The sequence below is a fragment of the Danio aesculapii genome, chromosome 24 (assembly GCF_903798145.1).
Source record: "Danio aesculapii chromosome 24, fDanAes4.1, whole genome shotgun sequence".
Taxonomy (NCBI): domain Eukaryota; kingdom Metazoa; phylum Chordata; class Actinopteri; order Cypriniformes; family Danionidae; genus Danio; species Danio aesculapii.
The window spans coordinates 42,587,229-42,609,968 of record NC_079458.1 but is presented as its reverse complement, the minus strand read 5'-3'; the positions used below and the strand labels follow the sequence as shown (position 1 = coordinate 42,609,968).

At 35.3% G+C, this 22,740-nt stretch overlaps 1 protein-coding gene across 1 annotated transcript in view; it reads left to right on the top strand.

Annotated features, from left to right (window-relative positions):
• Window positions 1-22,740, top strand: part of si:dkey-225n22.4 (collagen alpha-1(XXI) chain) — a 52,556-nt gene that overhangs the window by 11,767 nt on the left and 18,049 nt on the right. The window contains exons 4-16 of the mRNA XM_056450811.1: window positions 1,155-1,320; window positions 2,173-2,398; window positions 5,449-5,622; window positions 6,922-6,999; window positions 9,122-9,133; window positions 10,095-10,190; window positions 10,741-10,794; window positions 10,890-10,943; window positions 12,079-12,132; window positions 12,796-12,849; window positions 13,114-13,161; window positions 14,339-14,392; window positions 15,319-15,372. Coding sequence (XP_056306786.1) covers window positions 1,155-1,320; window positions 2,173-2,398; window positions 5,449-5,622; window positions 6,922-6,999; window positions 9,122-9,133; window positions 10,095-10,190; window positions 10,741-10,794; window positions 10,890-10,943; window positions 12,079-12,132; window positions 12,796-12,849; window positions 13,114-13,161; window positions 14,339-14,392; window positions 15,319-15,372 — 1,124 coding nt within the window. The remainder of the gene's footprint in view (window positions 1-1,154; window positions 1,321-2,172; window positions 2,399-5,448; window positions 5,623-6,921; window positions 7,000-9,121; window positions 9,134-10,094; window positions 10,191-10,740; window positions 10,795-10,889; window positions 10,944-12,078; window positions 12,133-12,795; window positions 12,850-13,113; window positions 13,162-14,338; window positions 14,393-15,318; window positions 15,373-22,740) is intronic.

Below are 22,740 nucleotides of genomic sequence, written 5' to 3'. Positions count from 1 at the left end.
GTTTTGTCTTGTTTCTAGTCCACATATCTAAACACTCTTAAATGAAGAAGCATTTTCTACACACACAAATATAGTCATGTTTTCAGAAATAATGAGTCAAATGAAGTGTTTTTCCAGCAAGGTTTTCACTTGTGAGAGAGAAGTGAAGTGCTATTGTGTGTGTGTTTGCACAGGATTAACCACTGGTGGATTTAGGCATGGGCAATATAGGCGATCGCCCAGGGTGGCATCTTGCAGGGGGTGGCATGGGGAGACAGTAAAAATCCTCTGTGAGCTTTGAGATCTGATTTACTTTAGGCAGGTGTATTAATTTAGAGTGGTGATCCCAGAATAAAGACGTTAGGGGCTATTCACATTTGTCGTCTTGTTGGCGTTTGTTATTCTCTATGTGCAACCGAAACAATGCTGGAGAAAACAATCTGAAGCGTGCGCACAAAAAACTATTCCTGTGTCTCACGAGTTTTACAAGTTAACAAAACTGAAGTTTATATAACAATATGATGATGATGATGATGATGAAGATGATGATCTTATTTTGAATAAGCATGGCTATAAAGCATAAAGGAGGGATAGTCAGGGAGGTAAGACTTAATAACATTAATTGAGTTGGGTCTTAGATGAACAGATAGTTCTATAAAACACACACACACACACACACACATATATATATATATATATATATATATATATATATATATATACTAAATATTTCTTAAGTGATCCTAGCATATCTCCGGTTTTGTCTTTACATTGTTTTCCAGTTACATTTAGGATTGATTTCTATTATTTATTTAGAATAATAGTTGAATAATAATAATAATAATAATAATAATAATAATAATGCATGATTGCCACATTTAGTGCTGTCAGATACTAATTAATTGAAATGAAATGTGGAGCAGGATTAAAAGAAATGATTTGCTGGTTGGGAAGCGCAACCCTGCAGAATCTGTGTGTGTGTTGTGTTGTGTTGTGTGTGTGTGTGTGTGTGTGTGTGTGTGTGTGTGTGTGTGTGTGTGTGTGTGTGTGTGTGTATGTTTGGTTAAGCATCTGAAATGATGAACATGTGAAATGTGCCCTGCAGAGTGTGTGCATGCGTGCGTGCATGTGTGTTTTACTGCATCTGAAATGAGTGTGTTAAATGTGTGCTGCAGAATCTGTGTGTCCAACACGCATCCCTGTGGCGTCCCGGGATGAGAAAGGTTTCGAGCTGATTCTGGGCATGAAAATCCATCAGAAAGCCAAGAAGATCCAGGGCTCACTGGTGTCGGAGGCGGCGTATCTCCTGGACAAGACCACCGACATCACTGAAAACACAAGGTAAAAGTCCCTGGTTTGATGAATATGTACTGTGTAAATTATGCAGTATTACTGGTGATTTGACCACTGTAAATAGACAATTACAGTTGTGTAAATCTTCAGTTGTTCATTTACAGGGCACTTGTAAATTTAAAGTCCTACTGTAAATGTGACAGCTCTTTATACAGCGGATGTTTAGCAGAGCTGGGTGGATTACTTATTAATTACAGACGATCTGGCCAGAAAACTAATGGAATTATTTGCGTTGCAAAACTTACTATTTAGAAACTTTCCAGATCATCGTGATGTTTTAACTGACTGACAGCTATAATTTGGTTGTGTCATTACATCATCGTGGGCGACATCATCATGTTGTATAAATGAACTGATGATCCAGTTTTTTTTTACCTGTCCATTGACATGAACTGTCCGAGAGATCCTGTTCACAGAAAAGATCAGAGCTTCCCATCACTAGACCACATCAAACACAGAGACAAATCCACAAACATTAACTAAGCAACAAAAAAGACACCACAATTCAAGTTAAGCAACCACAATTCAGTTAAAAAAGAAGCAGCATTAAATTAAACAGTCACCTCTCCCTCCAAGCCATCTGTTGAATAGAACCGGCAGGTGGAACTAGAGGAGTGATAGTGGCTTTACCTGGTTCTTGTGCCATAGTTTACACCACCAACCCAGACAGTACATCAATATCAATAAATGACTATTAGATCAATGTCCCATAATACCATTCAAAAGCCCAAATCTGAAATATTACAGTAGACTCATCATCTCTCCAGCTTTAGTAGTGTAATTATTAGTGATTTCTGCTTCTTGTGTGTGTTCTGATGGATGTTTTCATTGTTTTTTCAGGGATATCTTTCCTGAAGGTCTTCCTCCGTCGTATGTGTTTGTGTCGACGCTGCGTCTGAAAGGCTCTTCCAGTACGGAGAGTTTTGACCTGTGGAGGGTGAAGTCTAGAGATGGACAGATCCAGGCGGCCGTCACGCTCAGCGGACTGCAGAAATACATCAGCTTCACCACCACCAACACCTTTAATCAGGAGCAGACCGTCGTTTTTGATGCGCCAGGCGTTGAGGTGAGCGAATCTACTGGTGCTTTATTCTATAGAGCTGCGTCTGAGGCAGCAGTGTGGGGACGGTTACTGTGTTTTTACTTCACTACTGAACTCAAGGACAGATCTGAGTATCTGAACTTAATCTGAGTGTTTATATTTTAGGAAACTTTTTATTTTTCATCCTTTTTACATTTAATTTAAATGATCTGTTTGGAGTGAATCTCTAGTAAATAATTCACTCATTCAAATCATCCATCATCAAATCACCCATTTACAGTGAGTCTCCAGTAAATGATTCACTGATTCAAATGATCTTTTCAGAGTGAGTCTGTAATAAATTGTTCACTGATTCAAATGATATTATAGTAAATGATTCACTGATTCAAATGATCTGTCAGAGATCATTTTTTCACTTATTTAAGTAAGTCTCCAGTAAATGATTCAATCATTTCAATGATCCCTTCAGAGTGAGTTTCCTGTAAATGATTCACTGATTCAAACGATCTGTTCAGAGAGAGTCTCTAGTAAATGACTCAATGATTTAAATTATCTGTTCTGAGTAAGTCTAGTAAATGATTCACTGATTCAAATGATCCCTTCATAGTGACTCCAGTAAAAGATCCATTCAATTCATCCATCATTCATCCAGTAAATGATTCACTAATACAAACGCTCGATGTACAGCGAGTCTCATGTAAATGATTACTTGGTTTAAATTATCCATTCAAAGTATCCAGTAAAAGATTCACTGATTCAAGTGATCCCTTCAGAGTGAGTCTCCTGTAAATCATTAATTGATTCGATTGATTTGTTCAGAGAGAGTCTCTAGTAAATGACTCGCTAATTCAATTGATCTGTTCAAAGTGAGTCTCCAGTAAAAGATTCACTGATTCATATCATCGATTTACAGTGAGTCTCCAGTAAATGATTCACTGATTTAAATGATCCATTTACAGTGATTCTCCAGTAAAAGATTCAGTGAATCAAATGATCCTATTTTACAAACTGATCTGAATGTGGTTTTACATGTTTTCATCTGAATTATCATGAATTATAAGTGTGTTTATTATAGAATAAGACACGTTTTATTAAACTTTCTTGCAAAATAAACATTCATCAGTACGTACTTTCATTAAATACTGTAAATTAATGATCAAGTATTTCTGCATGTTGACTCCTATTCAAAAGAAGCTCTTTATATATTTACTATAGTAATATTTCATTAGTGTAGCTGTACTTGTACTCCAGTGCCTGATTTTTGTACATCATCCAGCATTGAAAGTCATTAATCATTGCTTTTTACACACACACACACACACACACACCCCGCCCCACACACAGGAATAGTCTGCTTTATGACACACTTCCTGTTAAAAGCGTGACTTCTTTGTGTATTTGTGTAGGTGTTTCAGCACTTTCCTCTTCTCAATCCAATTTTGGACACTGTTTTTCCACTAAACCGCTTAAATAATCTAAATTCTCAGAAGTGTTTTCATGTTCCAGCAATTATCCTGTCCTGTACCTGTTCCACGTCGTCTTCAGCTAAGAGTGTGTCTGTGATGTTTCTTCAATAATGGAGTCTCGCCAGGAGGGTTTCTCCTCCATCACAGCCTCTCATTCATATGCAGACACTTGTTTTGGAAAATTGTGACGTTCATTTGAAATGAAAAGCACAGAATCTGACTTTAGTGCACACCTTTACACAGTTCAGTTGTATTACACTGAACACAGATGACAGTTTTCTCAATCAGGTGTTCATCAATACTTTTGATAGTTATCTAACTTAAACTACTGTGTCTTTCATTCAACATGTGCTTTAATATTGGGTTCAGTGAAAAGAATGATGGTTTCTGATTTGAAGATTAGGGTTAGGTCTATAAATGTGTCTATAAAACAACAGTTTATCTTTGAGTCGATGTATTTTATAAAAGAAAATGTCTAGGTTTAGTTAAAAAAGAGCCATTAAAAAGTGCAGGTTTAGTAATTGCCATAAATCATGTATTTTGCATGTGTACTCTTCAATGCACAGAAAACATGACACTAAATACAGTTTTTACTTCAGTAAAATCTTTTTTTTAACCTTACATCAAAGTATAATCTTGCTTTGGACCAACCCAAAAATATAAAGTTATTAATTACCTCTAAATTAGAGCTTTGACCTGGTTGAACATGGAAAATGTATTTATGTTAATCATTTTCCTCCAAATCAAAACTCTAATTTAGGGCTAATTTATAACTTTAGCTGTAACAAATTCTAGTATTTTTAGGTTGATTTAAAGCAAGATTATACTTTGATCTAATGTTAAAAAATTATAATAAAGTAAATATGTATTTATCATGATTTGTCAGCATTTTTGTGCAATGAAAAAGTACACAAGCAAAATACATGATTTATGGCAATTACTAAACCTGACCTTTTTTTAGACAACATGTGAGTCTTCAGTAAATGATTCACTGATTCAAATGATCTGTTCAGAGTGAGTCTCTATTAAATGAACAAACAAGCAGATAGATAGATAGATAGATAGATAGATAGATAGATAGATAGATAGATAGATAGAAAGACAGTGAGTCTCTACTAAATGATTTACTAATTCAAATAATCCATTTAGAATGAGTCTAGGAAATGGTTCAATGATTCAACTGATCCATTCAGAGTGAGTCTCCAGTAAATGATTCACTGATTCAAATGATCCCTTCAGAGCGAGTCTTCAGTAAATGATTCACTGATTCAAATGATCCCTTCAGAGTGAGTCTCCAGTAAATGATTCACTGATTCAAACAATCCATTCAGAGTGAGTTTTCAGTAAATGATTCACTGAATCAAATGATCTATTCAGAGTGAGTCTCTAGTAAATGATTCACTGATTCAAAACATCTGTAAATTAAAATAATACCGGTTGCTGATAAACCTGCTGTGCTTTATTCTCTAATAACCACCGGCTGGATGTATATTATCCTTTACCTCTTACTTAAAGCCCTTTTAGTATCTGAGGATCTGTGTTTTTGATGAACTATATTGTGAAATGTGTTGTGAAATATGAACTATAACTGTGTTCACTGTACTCTAGGCTGTGTTTGATGGTAGCTGGCACCAGCTGAAGGTTCTGGTGAAGCCCAGACAGGTGATCTGTTACCTGGATGACCAGGAGATCCAGGATGAGCCTCTGGATCCAGTCGTGCCCATATTCATCAATGGGAAAACACAGATCTCCAAACGCTCTGGATCTGATGCTTCAGTTCCTGTGAGTGACACTGAACTTCCTGTTGCATAATTGCAGATAATAGATCATTGATCGCTTTCAGTCTTAGTGTGTGTGTACACTACCTGACAGTAGTCTTGTTTCCTGGCCAAGTTTTAGGAACACAAATAATAACTGGACTTCTAGTTGATGATTTGGTTTCAGAAGTGTGTTATATGAAAGGTAAAGGCCTCTAGATGAGGCTTATTTGAGCACAATATAATCTGATCATGTCTTGATGTTGACTGATTTGATTAGGACAGTAAGGTCTGACTCTGCTTAGACTAAAGTCTGCTCACTGAACCTTCAATAATGTCCAGTATAGAATATGTGCTCATGCTGCAGTGGAAACAGAATGAATATTGTGTCTGACTCCATCATGAGCTTGGAGGACTGCATCCATACATCTCTGACATGACTCAAATCACTGATTAATAAAGTCATCTGGAATGGTGAAGAAAGCCTTCTTGCAGGACTCCCAGAGTTCATCAAGAGTCTTTGTGTTCATCTTCAACACCCCCTCCTTCATCTTACCCCAGACGTGCTCAATAATGTTAATGTCTGGTGACTGGGCTGGCCAATCCTGGAGCACTCTTTGCTTTCAGGAGCTTTGATGTGGAGGCTGAAGTATGAGAAGGAGCGCTATCCTGCTGGAGAATTGTCCCTCTCCTGTGGTTTGTAATGTAATGGGCAGCACAAATGTCTTGATACCTCAGGCTGTTGATGTTGATCATCCACTCTGCAGATCTCTCGCACGCCCCCATACTGAATATAACCCCAAACCATGATTTCTCCTTCACCAAACTTGACTGATTTCTGTAAGAATCTTGGCTCCATGTGGGTTCCAGTAGGTCTTCTGCAGTATTGGTGATGATTGGGATGCAGATCAGCAGATGATTCAGCAGAGAAATCCACCTTCTGACACTTTTACACACGATCAACTAGAAGTCCAGTTATTATTTAGTGCTCTTACAACTAAGATCCAGCACAAGACTCCTGTCAGGGAGTGTATGAGCAAATGTTTTGAGGGTAAGTGGCTACAAACCTTTTCTATGGGCTGAATTTTAACAAACAAATGAAATTTAGTGATGTTTAACTCCATGTGTGTGTTTAAACTCAGCCCATATACATTGTTGTATATATTTATTCATTTACAGTGTATGTGTGTTTGTAAACTAGTGGTGTGCTGCTAGTTTGCGTGATTCCTCCATTACGGCTCCTGCATGTGTTTGTTGTGATGTCTGTGTTGTTTTGAGAGAAGTCTGAATCTTTTCTTTGGTCATATTTTGCTGACCGCCGCAGACGGAGATTCAGAAACTGAGGCTTTACTGTGACCCACAACAAAGCGAGCGAGAGACGGCGTGTGAAATCTACTCTGTGGTAAGAGCAAAACAACTGCTGTATCGCCGACGTGTCTTCATCCATATTAAAGAGACTGTGGGCTGTTTAATGGTGGCAGTATTTATGACCAGCAGCACTTTTATTAAGAGCTCTAAAATCAGGCAGATATCTGAAATGCAGCAGATCTGCAGCTCCTTTTTAAAAGATGAATATAAAGATGTGAGACCTCGTATAACCCCAAATTAATAAATCCCAAATATTTTTTATTAAATGTAACAGTAAATGTTATTTGCCCTCATGTCAAATTGTGTGTTGTTTAATGGAGAGAAGATTGTATTCAACACATTTTTAATAACTAATTTATTCAGTTTTTGCCATGATGACGTGCATAATATTTACTAGTTATTTTGTGAGGTACAAGTGAATAAATAATACTTATGAACAAAACAATGAAAAAACAAAAACGAAATGATAAATAAATATTCTTAATAAATAAAAATTCTTAAGGGGGCTAATAATATTGACCTTAAAAACTTTTAAAAACTGCTCCTATTTCTATTTAAAAAAATTAATCAAATTTAATTTAAATAAATATCATGTAAATAATGTTAAATTTACTATTTAAATTTGTCAAATTATCGTTAGCCGATTTCTTTTGTCGTTGCTATATAATAAATAATAACAAAAAGAATAAAATAAATAAATCGATGGATAAACAAATAAACAAATAATTCAATGGATAAATAACTAAACAAATAAATTATAGATAAATAAATAAACAAATAAATAAACAAATAAATCAATGGATAAACAAATAAATCTATTGATAAATAATTAAATAAATTAATTAATGAATAAATAAACAAACAAATAGATAAATAAATAAATAAATCAAGGATAAATAAACAAATAAATTGATGGATAAATAATTAAATGACCAAATAAAATGATGGATAAATAAACAAATAAATAAATTGATTGGTCAGTAAACAAATAGAAAATAAATTGATGGATAAATAAACAAATAAATAAACAAATAAATCGATTGATAAATACACAAATAAATCAATCAGTCAATCAATCAATGGATAAGTAAATAAACAAAAAATATATAAATAAATCAATGGATAAATAAATTGATGGATAAATAAACAAATACATAGACAGATAAATTGATGGATAAAAGATTAAATAAATAACCAATAAATTGATTAAATAAATAAATTAACAGATGGATAAACAAACAAATAAATAAACAGATGGATAAATAAACAAATAAATCAATGGATAAATAAATCAATAAATCAATGGATAAATAAATGAATAAATAAACAAACAAATATATAAATAAATCGATGAATGAATAAATTAACAAATAAACAAATAAATCAATGAATAAAAAAACAAACAAATAAATCAATAGAGAAAAGAAAGAGAAAGAAAGAAAGAAAGAAAGAAAGAAAGAAAGAAAGAAAGAAAGAAAGAAAGAAAAGGTATTAATGTGCTAAAAATATTGACCTTTAAAGCTGTGTTAAACGGTTTTAAAACCTGCTCTTATTCCAGTCTATTTGAAAAAGTAATAAAATAAGATTATATAGATTAAAAAAGTTCATGTGTGTACAGCAGTAAACAAAATTCCCATTACTTGTTGATTTGTGTACTGCATTTAAATTGTTAGTAAAAAACAAAACTCCAATAAATATAATGATTTTTATAATAATGATTTTTACAGTATGTGCAGAATCAAGACATTTGCTTTTGTCAAATCTTTAATTAGTTTAAATTAAGTTTATAAACTGCACCTCTCGACAGCATTCCTAACAGAGAAAGAGAGAAAATAAGATAAATAAACTATAAAAGACTATGATGAAGGTCATCTATAACTGTTATAATCAATGCCTTGTTTAGAACTGTTATCTCTTTAATCACATCATGCACACAGTTCATTCCTTTACATACAATGAGAGAAATGATTTCGTGTGGGCCTTTTTCTTGAATTAAAGTTGAGATTGATGTCTAAGTAGATTTGTTCAAGGCTCTTTACTAACGAAATGCCTCAGGAGAAAAATTCAGGGCTGGTGAAGACTATTGCAATCTTAAAGATGTCTCAGATTGTACAACACCACTGACTTTCTCTCTTATTCTCCTTGTGGTTTTGCAGGATGATGAACGGGTGAGTTTGGCTTTTTCTTCTTGCACTCTTTCCTTTTATTTTGCATATTAAGTGTACGGTGGCCCACAGAGCTCAATGCACTGCAACTAAAGCAAACACATGCAAATAGAAAAACAGCTACAAATGAAGAAAACATCTTCATCGGCTTGAAGCACGTGTTCATAAATCCTATTTATTAATTCTTTTCAGGTAAAAAGTTGATCCCAAATGCATGTTTTAAATCACATTTTCAGATTTGATGCACATCTTGCCATGTCCATTAAGCATTTATTATGGCATAATCCAAAATAGGTTCATGGAAACAAAGATATAGATCAATAGTCTCTGCACAATGATAATTCCAGCCGGCGCCGTCATTTCTTTTTCTTCCCCTTGAAACATTTCTGTTGTATTCCATAATATTTGCAGTGTTGTGAGGATTTGCAACACATGTGCTGTCAAACTAATGAAGAGGTTTTCTTCAAGAGCCCCTATTATTGCTTTTTGTATTAGTTTATATGCAGTGTGTAACGCAGCTCTAAGTAAATCAAAACATCCAGCTGAGGTTTAAATCTGAAAGTTATTGATTAGGGGGCCCTAAGCTATTCCAGCCAAGGGGTCCAACAGTCCTAAAATACACCCTTTGTCCTTTTATTTATTTTCTCAACAATACCACAGTATAGCCAAGCCAAGCCAACCGAGTGCTGTTTATACCTGTCATATATGTGATGATTACTACAATAACTGACCCTGCAGTGCGGGATTCTGTGACCTTATGTGCATATCATCCTGTGGTTGGAGACCCCTAGAACCAAAATATGACCTTTTATAATGCACAGCAGGGGCTCATTAATCTGCTGGTGTTTTTTCTGTTTGCATGTGTGCTCTTGTAGTGGCAGTGCATTGAGCTCTCTGGGCCACAGTATAAGTGTCATATTTTAAAGATTATTGATAATGGTGTGTGTGTGTGTGCGTCCTTCAGTGTCCTCTAGACCGCGAGCCCACCTTTGAAGAAGAATGTGATTGTGATGAAACCCAGCCGGGACCTCCAGGACCCCCGGGACCTCCAGGAGCACGGGTTTGTCAACATCTCCTCTGATAATCGCTGTTAAAGGGATAGTTCACCCCAAAATTGTAATTTCCCATGAAAATACTGAACTATAAGACAGGTGTTTATGGCAGCGTCTCAATCAACATCAGCTCCTGAGGTTGTTCATCAGTAGGTCATGTGCTCTAATTTGGGCACTAGTAAGGGCACTGATGAACTTGGTTCCCTACACTGTAAAAATTGCTATGGAATGGACAGTATAACTGGCAATTTTGGTTACCAGTAATACTGAATAATGTACAAGTGCACAGTAAATGAACAATTACAATTGTGGTGTAGCTTTACTAAACAGTTATATTTGTTAATTCACTTGGACCTTTTACAGTATTACTGGCAGCCAAAATTGCAGTTTTTACAGTGCACACATTGGGACACACTGACTCTGATATGAGAACATTGTACATTATCAAAACTGGAGTTTATAAACAACAGCAGAACTAAATCTTAAAATGTTTGGGTGAACTAACCCTTTAAAGTCAGTTAAAAATGTCTTTTTACACCCTCATTCTGACCTCCGCAGGGTTTTCGAGGAGAGAAAGGAAGGGAAGGACCCCCGGGCCCAGATGGTAAGCCTGTGAGTAAACCCAATATATTAAACACACAATGTAAAGTAGCTGTAAACATCTGTGTGAACTAGGCCTCTGAAATGTGTGTGTTTTCTCAATAAAGGGACCCCCGGGGTTGAGAGGAGAGCCAGGTTATACAGGTCTACCAGGGCCGAAGGTGAGACGCTCTTATATTAAAGCTGCATGATTAATCCAAGGTGATTTTCATGTGCATTTTGTCAGTAAAGCCAGTTCTGCACTGTGAAAATATCTGTTAAAAACAGGTGCCTTATTTTGTGCTTCACACTGTGTTTATTTGCGGTTGTGAACTGCATTATGGGATGTTGATCTCTGCTCTGTCCAATTCTGATGTTGGAATTCAACTCCACAGAATAAAAACAGATTTAAAAATAGTTTGAATTGTATAAGAGATAATATGTAGAGAAATAACAGTAAAATAGCAGTATTATGTAGTAAAATAACAGTAGATGTGCTGCAGTTCATTACAAGGTTGCTGTAGTGTAATGTACAACACCAACACACACTATACAGCACTGCACACTATCACACATGTGCAGAAAAATGACTTCTTTTCAACTTTTCAAGGTTAAAAGTTGCTAGAAGAAATATCAAGATCCCATAATGCAACTCAAAAGCGTAAATAAGTGAAATAAACATCAATCACCAAAAACAGAAAACAATTCATTTACCAATACTGGATGATTTACAAAAGGCTGCTTTCTGATGGAGCTCCACAGGGTTGTAATACTCTGACCAGCTACACAAAATATTGTAAACAGTTTAATCAATGTGATCCTGAAATCCAAGATGAAATCATGTTAATCATTAATTATATTGATCAAAATAATCATGCAGCACTAATTCAGGACAGTGCAGTGCTTGGGCAGTTTAACTCTAATGGCAATATATCATGGCTAACCTGATTTCACCAAGTAGTTCATGTTCCTGGATGAACATCTATGTTGATCCTGAAACAACATTCCAATCAGCCAATCAGAATTAAGGGATGTGTTTATCGTTTATGTTAAGTTTAGGGTCACGGTTAGTCTTATGCACTTCTACATGAGTGTTATCCAACTATTATTCCCCTCTTATTTTGGGAATAATTTACAGTTATGGTTGTGTTTAGGGGTAGGGAACAGGTGTGGAGAATGATGTTCCAGGATCGCATTATACTTGGCAAATCATAACATGCAATATATCATAGTGATCATAATAAACACACACACACACATAAACACACATACAGGATCTGATCATAAAACAGAATCAAATGTTTGTCTGTTTTTTAGGGTGACGTGGGTTTATTGGGTCCGAGAGGCGATCCAGGACTGCAGGGTTTCAAAGTGAGTCCAATAATATTAATTCCTAAAGTGAGCATTTGTTGATGCTCATTCTCAGATTCTCTTTATACAGTAAAAGGAGCACATCCTCCTGCACTGTACATGTGTTTCCATCCATGTGAATTAGAGTTATGTGTAAAACTGTAATATTGCATAAAACATCAGTGATTAAAGAAGAGTTTCCATCCACAACGAGAAACAGAAGCATCAAATCAGAATAATCTCCTCAGCTCCTGCTGCTCCTGCACAGATATCACTGAGAGCAGTGGAGTCTGCTGCACTGGTGGGATTCTCCACTGTGCTGTTTGTTCTCCTCTAATAAATGAGCTGCACCTCAGAACACCAAGACCAAACGCAGTGAACACGGTGGCTTCTGGAGGCGTGAGACGGGACCGTAGACAGATGCTCAAGACAGTTCTGGAGGGAATAATAATAATACTGAAGCACTGTGATGACGGACTGGTGTTGTTCTCAATATAATAATAATGTATATTGCATTCTGGCAATTGCATCAAGCATTTTCTCAGGCAGTATTGTGTGTGTTGACACAGAGCTGGAGTGACATGATCGTGTTCTCAGTCTAGTGATCTAATGACCAGTGTTTAGCTGTAATTGACTGACTGTTTCCTTTAGTTCATTCATATTGCTGTGTTTTATATTATCCAGGGCGAGCAGGGAGATCAAGGGTTGCCGGGGAGACCAGGACCGCCGGGGCCGATGGTAAGAAATAATTGAAGCATCTTTCTGGAGCCTGAACTATAGTAGCAGTAAATACAATAATAGATCAGCGTTTAACACTGTCTGAAGGAGATGCTGTTTGGCATAAAGTAACAGGCTTACTGCTGCCGTCTGACATTGGCTAGACACATATTTCTTTTATAATAATTACTGTGAAGCGCTATACAAATAAACTTGAATTGAATATGCAAACTAGTTACAAGAGGTGCTTTTATGCAAAAAATGTGTGTTTTTTTTTTGTTTCAGGGAGCATCAAAGCCAAGCATTGGTATAGCCGGATTACCAGGAGAAAAGGTATTTCATCATAAAAATCAAAGGGAATAAATAATATATCATTTAAATATTCCACTGGAATTCAGGATTTGGAAATAATAATAATGATAATTATAATGATGATGATGATTTTCCCAGTACTGGGTTGCAGCTGGAAGGGCATGTCTGCCGTGTAAAACATATGCTGGAGAAGCTTAGCGGTTCATAATAAATGAAATGTTTATTTTTTATTACAGTGATATTGCAATTGGTAATGCAGTGCTAATCAACATGTGAGATAATAAAACATTATACATATTAATACTAATAAATATAATATATTCTAAGAAATAATCAAATTAAATGTTACAAAATGTATACATTGATTATTATAATTGGTAATACGATGCAAATCAACATTTGGAATAATATGAAATTATACATAATAGTAGTAATAATAATAATATATTTTTAAATCATTAAATTTTATATTTCCATACTGTGATATTGCATGCAAATCAACATTTACAATAATAAAAAAATCTGCTTAAATTTTATCATTAAAATAAAGATTTCCTTGCTTGTAATACAGAGGTAATATAATTAGAAATACAGTGCACATCAACATTTGGAATAATAAAACATTAAACTAAATCTTCCATATTAATTATCCATTCATCTTCCTTCAGTTTAGTCCCTTTATTAATCAGGGGTCACCACAGCGGAATGAACCGCCAACTATTCCAGCATATGTTTTACACAGCGGATATTTTTCCAGCCTTAACCCAGTACTGGGAAACACCCATACACACTCATTCACACACACACTCATACACTACAGCCAATTTAGTTGATCAATTCCCCTATAGCGCATGTGTTTGGACTGTGGGGGAAACCGGAGCACCTGGAGGAAACCCACGCCAACACGGGGAGAACATGCAGACTCCACACAGAAACACCAACTGACCCAGCTGGGACTCGAACCAGTGACCTTCTTGCTGTGAGGCCACAGAGCTAACCACTGAGCCACCATGTCGCCCGATTTTTAATTCTATCCAAGAAATAATTTCTTTGTTATAATCATGCATATACATTTCATACATGACTATATATTTAAAATGTTTATAAAATACAGTATTTCTATAAAAGATCTTTAATCAAAGGCTTGTCACACTCAGCATTTATATTAATACAAAAATGTGCATGTGTTCCTAAACAGGGAGCGCAGGGGGGGAAAGGAGAACAAGGACCCCCTGGAGAGCCTGGTTTAATGGTAATGTTCTGAAATATACGTTATTACAACATAAAATGCTGTAATATAGATATTAGTAATGCAGAGAGTATTCAATGTGTCCTAGATTTATTCAGTTTGATCTTGTAAAAGAGATTTTAAATCTCAATGAGACTTTCTGGTTAAATAATGGAAGAATAGAAAACACACAGTTCCTGAAAACACAGAAATGATGAAGTGTCTAATTAACATCTTCACTGTAATTAAGATGCAGATCTCTGCTTGCATTTAACCAGAGATTAAAACACATTGTAGTGGGTAAACAGTCATTTATTTGATTACTTGTTACTGTAAAAGTAAATCTGTTAGTAGCGCTGTTTATTTATAACGCCTTTATTCCCATCACTGGAGATTCATTTTTATACAACGATTTTGTCTGGTTCTCGAATCTGATTCTGCAATAACAGCACACAGATGTGAAGGAATGGCAGAAGAAATTAATTCCTTATACAAAAGGGTTTTGAGACTCTCTGTGTTTGATTTTTTTTTTTTTTTTTTATTTACCTGATTATGCTGTCAAACTGTTGTATAAACACAATATCATACTCATAGCAGTGCAATATGGCTGCATATCATCACTGTTGGGGCACTAAGGCACTCGGCCTGTGGCCTCAAGCCAACACACGCCTTCCACCAGTGCTGATAAACAGCCATATCACACTGCTACTCGTGTAATATTGCCCAAATATCTAATAATACACTGTGTGGGTACTTTTACACTAGCATTTGCTTTACCTAATGAGTTCATGATATAATAAGCATCATTGACATTTTAAAAGGTTTTTAGATTCAAAATACAATTGGAAATTTGGAAAAAATATTGTAATAATAGATAATTATGCAAAATCTTCCGTTTTTAATTGTGTCTAAGGATCAGTTTCTGAATGAAAGTGTTTGTGATTCTCCAGGGGGTCCCGGGCATCCCAGGGAATGAAGGATCTCCAGGACCTGCTGGAGCACAGGTTAGTGTTTTCATGATGAAAGCATCCCCATATGTGTGTAAAATATCATGATTTCCCAATAATAACAGTGATGGACAGTGACTATGTCTTTTTTTTACCTCACTACTTAAGCACACATTTTAAGTATCTGGTCTTTGTCTGAGTGTTTTTATTTTAGGAAACTGTTATGTTTACTTAATAATACTGGATTCTATAACTAAATATTGCTATAATATATTGGTTCACTGAACAATTAATTTGTAAATTGGACTGACATCTGTTAATGAGTCAACAACTCACTGATTCAAATAATTGATTTTCCATTAAATGAGTTAATGGATCGAACGATTTGTTCATAGTGAGTCTCCTGCAAATAATCCACTGATTTAAATGATCTTTCAGAGTGAGTCTTCAGTTATTAACTCACTGACTTACACAGTCCATTGAGAGTGAGTTTACAGTAATGATTCACTGATTCAAATTATCTGTTCAGTCTCAAGTAATGATTCACTGAACTGATTCAAATGATCTGTTCAGAGTGAGTCTCCAGTAAAGTAATAGTAGTATATTTTAATTGACATTTTTATGTTTTTTTTTAATGAATTAAATATATATTTAGGTTGAAATCAAATATATTTTTGATTTCAAAAATATAATTTATTGAACAACACAGATACGACATATATTTGACATGAATATTTCGGTCAGGACCATAGTGGATGATTTGGGTTCAGTTGTGGAGTGCTTTTAGTTTATTTATTTGTTTAAGTGTTATTTTTGCGCATGCATGTTCAGCATCATCTGCTGGTTCTCCTCTTATCGTCTCTGGGATAATAAATACAGCTTGATAAATTTTCAGGAACATTACACCAGCTAATAGCTTACAGGAACCAAACACATGCATTATTAACCCTCGTGTTTACCGCAGATTTACTACAATTACAGGCGGAAATCACTACTGACATGGAAAAATCAGGCCGCTTTATCCTCCAGAATCACCTTCAGTCCAGTGTTTAGTCTGTAAACTTGTTTAATCAAGACAAACGAGTCTGTCTTGCAAATTAGGCAAAGCGTCTTGAAGTCATCATCATTATTCTGTAGGAAATAAGAAGTGTATATTTGACTTTCCGGCTCGTGACCACTGCAAAAAGAGGAGAAAAGCTTGAGAAATGTCCCTCATATGCAGCGTTCAGATGTAAAGCGCTAAACCTAAATAAAATGTCTGCAAAGCTGTGGAATTCTGATGAGGTTATTAATCTTTCTGAGCGACACGGCCATTCAAAAGGTGCTGCTTTTTCTTCATTAAGGGCACATTATACTGACAGAAGAGACATTATTAATGCACAGAAGATTTATACTGCAAATAAATGCATTAGTAATTAATGCACTAATAATAATAATACCAATAATGCAATAATGTTATTAACATTTAACAGAACATTAGGATAGAATTAAGGTCAATTAAAATATCACAAAGATCTAAAATGTATTTGTTATTCGATCAATGCTGACTGTATTATCTGTAATTGGATATATAATTTATAGTATTTATAATCCACAGACGATTTATACTGCAAATAAATGCATTAAAAAGAATAAATAATGCTCTAATTTATCAGAAGAAAATATGAATCTGATAATAATAATAATCATAAATGTTTCTTGATCATCAAATCAGCATATTCATAATCTTGACTTCCTTTTGTGAAGGATTGAGAAGTTTATTTATTACATTTAGATTTATGATTATTAACATTTAACAAAATATTAAAATATAATTAAGGTAAATTAAAATGGCACAAGGATCTAAAATGCATCGTTTGTTATTTGATCAATGCTGACAGTAATATTTGTTATTTTATGTACATTTATTTGATAAACATATTATTATTAGACATTTATAATCCACACTGACAATAATAATAATAATAATACAGGTCATCAAAAATATTAAATTAAATAAAAATAAATTAAATCCTATTATTATTATTAATCTTTATTTTCTAAATTTAGATTAATGTTTCCTAACATTTAACAAAACATTAGAATGGAATTAAGGTCAATTAAAATGTCACAAGAATCTAAACTTTATTATTTGATCAATACTGACAGTATTATGTTGTTGTGTTGTTTGTTATTTGATATAGATTTATTTGATATGCATATTATTTTTAGACATTTATCATCCACAAAAGATTTATACTGCAAATAAATGCATTAAATAAAAGAATGCACTCCAGTTTGCACAAAAATATGAAGCAAAAACTGTTTTGGCACTAATAATAATCATAAATATCATCAAAAATATTAAATTAAATTAAAGCTTCCTAATATTACTAATCTTTATTATTTGTTTTATGTGAGCTGTTGTGAAGTTTCTTAAATAAATAGACCAGACGTGCTTTGTGATTATCAACATTTAACATGCCGTACATATAATTAAATTTGGAATTAAAATCGAATGTTCCTTCATAACATTTCACAAGGCTCTAAAATCTATCATTCGTTAAGTCTTTAATAATGTGTATTAATAGTGTCAGCCTTTAATAAATCGTTGTTAATTTGTTCAGCTTATATGACTTCAGTTTAATTAAACGTGCCTTTTTTCTATTACTGCAGTTTGTTTTAAGCAGTAAAACAGAGTCCGGAAAAATAGAAATGCCAAGAAACAGAAACCGTAAAGACATCATCTAAAAGTGTTTTGTGTGTGTGGTTTATCAGTGTTTACTGCTGAAAAATGCTCCACTGTTTGCCTTTAATGTTGTTTATTTAGATGCAGATCAATAATCTAACTTAATCAGGATAATAGTTTGTTTATTTCATGTTTCAAAACTGAAATTCTAACATAATATTTCCTTAATATCTGTTCAGACAATATTGGAACATACAGTTAAATCACACGATGTCACTGTAGTTTTAGGCAAGATTTATTATAATAACTGTAAATCACATGTTTAATTTAATTACATTTTATTAAAATTAACATTTTTAATTAAATGAATTGAGTTTAATGTTATTTTATATTTATTTAAGGTTAGTTTTTAATTTAGTTTTGTGTATTTAGGGAAATAATAATTAACTTATAAAGTGAGCAAAGTTTAACCCCTCTGAAGTTCTCTAACTGTGCTAAATCTTTACTCAGATCTTCCTCACAAACCTTGTTTATCACTTCTCTAAACAGCAAACCATCTCTTTAAAGGGGACCTATTCCTATTCTGCCCCTTTACATGAGATGTAAAGTGTGTCTCTGCTGTGTCTAGAGTGTGTGTGTTTCAGTTTTAGCTGAGAATAGCACACACATAATGCTGAATAACTCTCTGAAACGGACCCTTTCAGGCTTTGATCCTGATTGTGGTGTTTTGGTGACTGTGGCTTTAAATGCAAATGAGATTGAGCTCTTTTTTAAGAAGAGGGTGGAGCTACAAATGCATGTAAGTCAGCATAGTGGCAGATGTAATATAGGACTGGCATTGCCAGTGCTGGTCAGGTGTGCATGTGTGCTTCAGTGTGTGTGTGTGCTTCAGTCTTCTGTCAGTCTATGTCGCTCCTGTCTCTGTTCATCTAAAACTCCACATCTATAATCCTCTTAGTCTATGCTGACATTATCTTCAGCAGCTCAAACACTCTAATGGCTAATGGACAGACGGCTGCTTCTCACTCAGGGCTGCTGTTTATGCTAATGAGATGGAGAGATGATGGGCACTAGTGGGCGGGGCTTTCCCCCTCTGATGACACGTACAAAGGGAGAATGTCAATCAAAGAGTTTCTGCATCAAGTCTGATTATAATGAACACAGTTAGCTCATGTTGAGCATTAGAGGCTGCTGGAGATACTCACACACACTGCTTGATTTATACTGCATAACAGTTTTTCTTTCTTAACCCTTGTGTTTCTGTTTCTCCGTTCTGAGAGGTCTGTGAGTGCTCTTTATCAGCTCATTGAAAGAGCAGCGGTGATGTTTGCAGACTCAGTGCAGAACGCCGTCGTTCTGCTGGATTTTACTGCGCGCTGCTCAAATGTTTAACACTCGCGCTGGCAAACTAAACACTTTATACTCTTCACACTTACACTGCGGTGGCGCAACTTCGCACTTCAGTGAGAGAAATAAAGTCCTCAGATAACCCAGATCTGGGTCAAAAGCTGCTGTTGTTGGGTTTCAGGACTGTAAAAAGACCACAAACCTCAGTGTGGAGCGTCTCACACACACACATACGCACACACACACACACTCACTTTCATGTGGAGGGTTTACAGTGCAGATGCAGACACACACATATATATATAGGCGTGCACACATGTACAGATATACACACACATGCAGATGCACACACACACCTTTGCAGATGTGCACAGACCTGCACACATGCAGCAGTGCACACACATATGTGCAGATGGACACTCGAACACACATACACACATGCTGATGCATGCAAATGCAGACATGCAGTGACACACACTCAAATGCAGACGTATACATACATTTGCAGAGAAACAGACATACATATGCAGACATATACACACGCACATGCAGATATGACACATGCAGATGAACACACACACATATGCAGACGTATACACACACATGCAGATGAACACACACACATATGCAGATGTATACACATGTAGATGAGCACACACACATATGCAGACGTATACACACACATGCAGATGCATACATACAAATAAACATGCTCAGATGTAGGTGTGAGTATTCTGTAGGTGTGTGTCTATAATGACGTATATCAGTATAATTTACTGAAACACTGAATGTTTTATAGCTGAAATGAGCTGATCATCATGCTTCATGTATGATGCTTTATCAGTAATCTTCATCTTAAATACATCATTTGGAGATGGTGGATATTTCCTGCTGAGCTCTGATCTGTCATACGATTATCCACCGCTTTACCCACACATCAACACGGTGGATTTACAGGAATTTAAGTGATGTTTTGGAGAACAAGCGTTCTGGCTCATCGTGCACCTGAAATGATACGTCTGCATGCGTTCAGTCCAGAAATGCTGTGAGAATGTGGATAATTATATAAAACCAACACTTCTCAGACACTGAAGACTGTAATTCTGCAGTCGAGACGTCACTCCAGCCAAAGGGTCACAGATTCTTGGACTCTCCAGTGTCCAGCACAGTCCTCAAGGATATTTCCTTCAGATTGAAGATATTATTACGATGTTTTTATAATCAGAAGCTGTGAAACAATATGCAATAATTGAGCTTGACTTCATGTGCTTTTAGAATCATTTTAGTACACACAACTCAACTAGAGCTAGCTGGAGGTGACCAACAAAACAGCAATGGGGTATAAGCTGCACGGGGACTTTAATTTCTTAAACTTAGGCTAATTAGGCAAGTGTATAACAGTGGTTTATTCTGGAGTCAATCCAACACTAATATTGCTGAAGGGGGCTAATAATATTGAGCTTAAAATGGCTTTAAAACTATTAAAAACTGCTTTTATTCTAGCTGAAATAAAACAAATAAGACTTTCTCCAGAAGAACAAATATTAGAGGAAATACTGTGAGAAATTCCTGAATCTGTTCAACATCATCTGAGGAATATTGGACAAAGAAAACTCAATTCACAGGAGGGGGAATGATTCTGACTGCAGCTGTGCATCGCCAGACTCGCTTTCATCTGTTTTGGATCTCACTGACTGCTGTTTTAGTTTCACAGAGTGTGCAAGAAGCAGTGAGTTATGATTGTACAGAACAGGCGTGTTTCTGCAGTTGTCCTGTGCTGAAATGAACACACAGCCTCATTTACGGTGCATGTATGGTTTTGTTGTCTAGACGGTGAGCATGTGTAACTCTGGCCATACATTAGAGAGCAGGAAGCTGCAGTTTTATGTCTGAATGCTCACTGTGTTCAATGTTGGCACACACACACACGTGCAGATGTCATTTTGTGTTGTGTGTTTGTGCTTCACTTCTGCTCAGCTAATGAAGGCTTTGCTTGCTTTAGATGTTTTTATGTGTCCTGGAAGGCCAAGATCTTCAAAAACAACAACAGCACTCTTGCTCTTTCTGTTTCTCCTGGCTTTTCACACAGCTGGGGTGTTTGTGAATGTGAGGATTTGGTGGAGGACAGACATTTGTTGTTAGCAAAAAAACAAAATAAACTCTTGAGCAGATCCTGCACTGACAAAAAGCATTCCTTGCCTCAAACATTTAAGTTTTTGGTTGCAAACAATTTATATGAGCTGAATTTAAACAACGAGGGCAGCATGGTGGCTTACTGGTTAGCACTGTTGCCTCACAGCAAGAAGGTCTCTGGTTCGAGTCCCGGCTGGGTCAGTTGGTGTTTCTGTGTGGAGTTTGCATGTTCTCCCCGTGTTGGTGTGGGTTTCCTCCGGGTGCTCTGGTTTCCCCCACAGTCCAAACACATGCGCTATAGGGGAACTGATCAACTAAACTGGCCGTAGTGTGTGAATGTGTATGTGAGAGTGAGTCTGTATGGGTGTTTCCCAGTACTGGGTTGCAGCTGGAAGGGCATCCGCTGTGTAAAACATGTGCTGGATAAGTTGGCGGTTCATTCTGCTGTGGTGACCCCAGATTAATAAAGGGACTATGTCAAAAAGAAAATGAATGATGAATAAAACCAAATATGTTTTAATTTTTAATTTTGCTAAATTGTCTGCATCTTTACAAAAACATTGATCAAGAGTGTTAATGTTGAGAGACTGTCACATATGTTTCACTGTGCACATTTAACATAATATAGTGATGATTATACTATTCTCAACTACATCTGTGTTTTCTATAGTCTATTTAATTCATGTTGATATTTATTTTGTGTAAAATGGTGTTAAATATGCTGCTAAAGCAATCTTTTTTTATTGCTTTGAATAAAATGAGAATAGAAAACAAAGCCAGTTTTGTTTGTTTGTTTGTTTGTTTGTTTGTTTTTGTGCATGTGATGGAGAGTAAATCTTCATCTGGCAGTGAAACGCTGTGTTTTAACACTGCAGGAAAACAAACACAAAACTCTTGGCTTGTCCTAAACTCTGATCAAATTCCCTTCATCCACTTTTATTCCTCCTCAGGGATGCGCACAGACATTTTCAAAAGCATTTCTCATATTTATTATTCTAAATGAAATGTGACAAATATTAACACAACTCATCGTCAATAACATGATCAATATGTCTGCAAAATAAATGTCTACAAGTAAATCAGTTCACATAGACATTTTATATAACAGAAAAACAGACAAAAAGAAAGGAAACTAAACCAGAGATGGCATGTTTAATGGTACAATTTTCAAGCACATCTTTAGAATAAATGATTGAACAAAAGAGAGATGTTTTCAGCATTGAGCTGATTTGAATGATTCACTGATTGAAACGATCTGTTCAAAGTGAATCTTCATT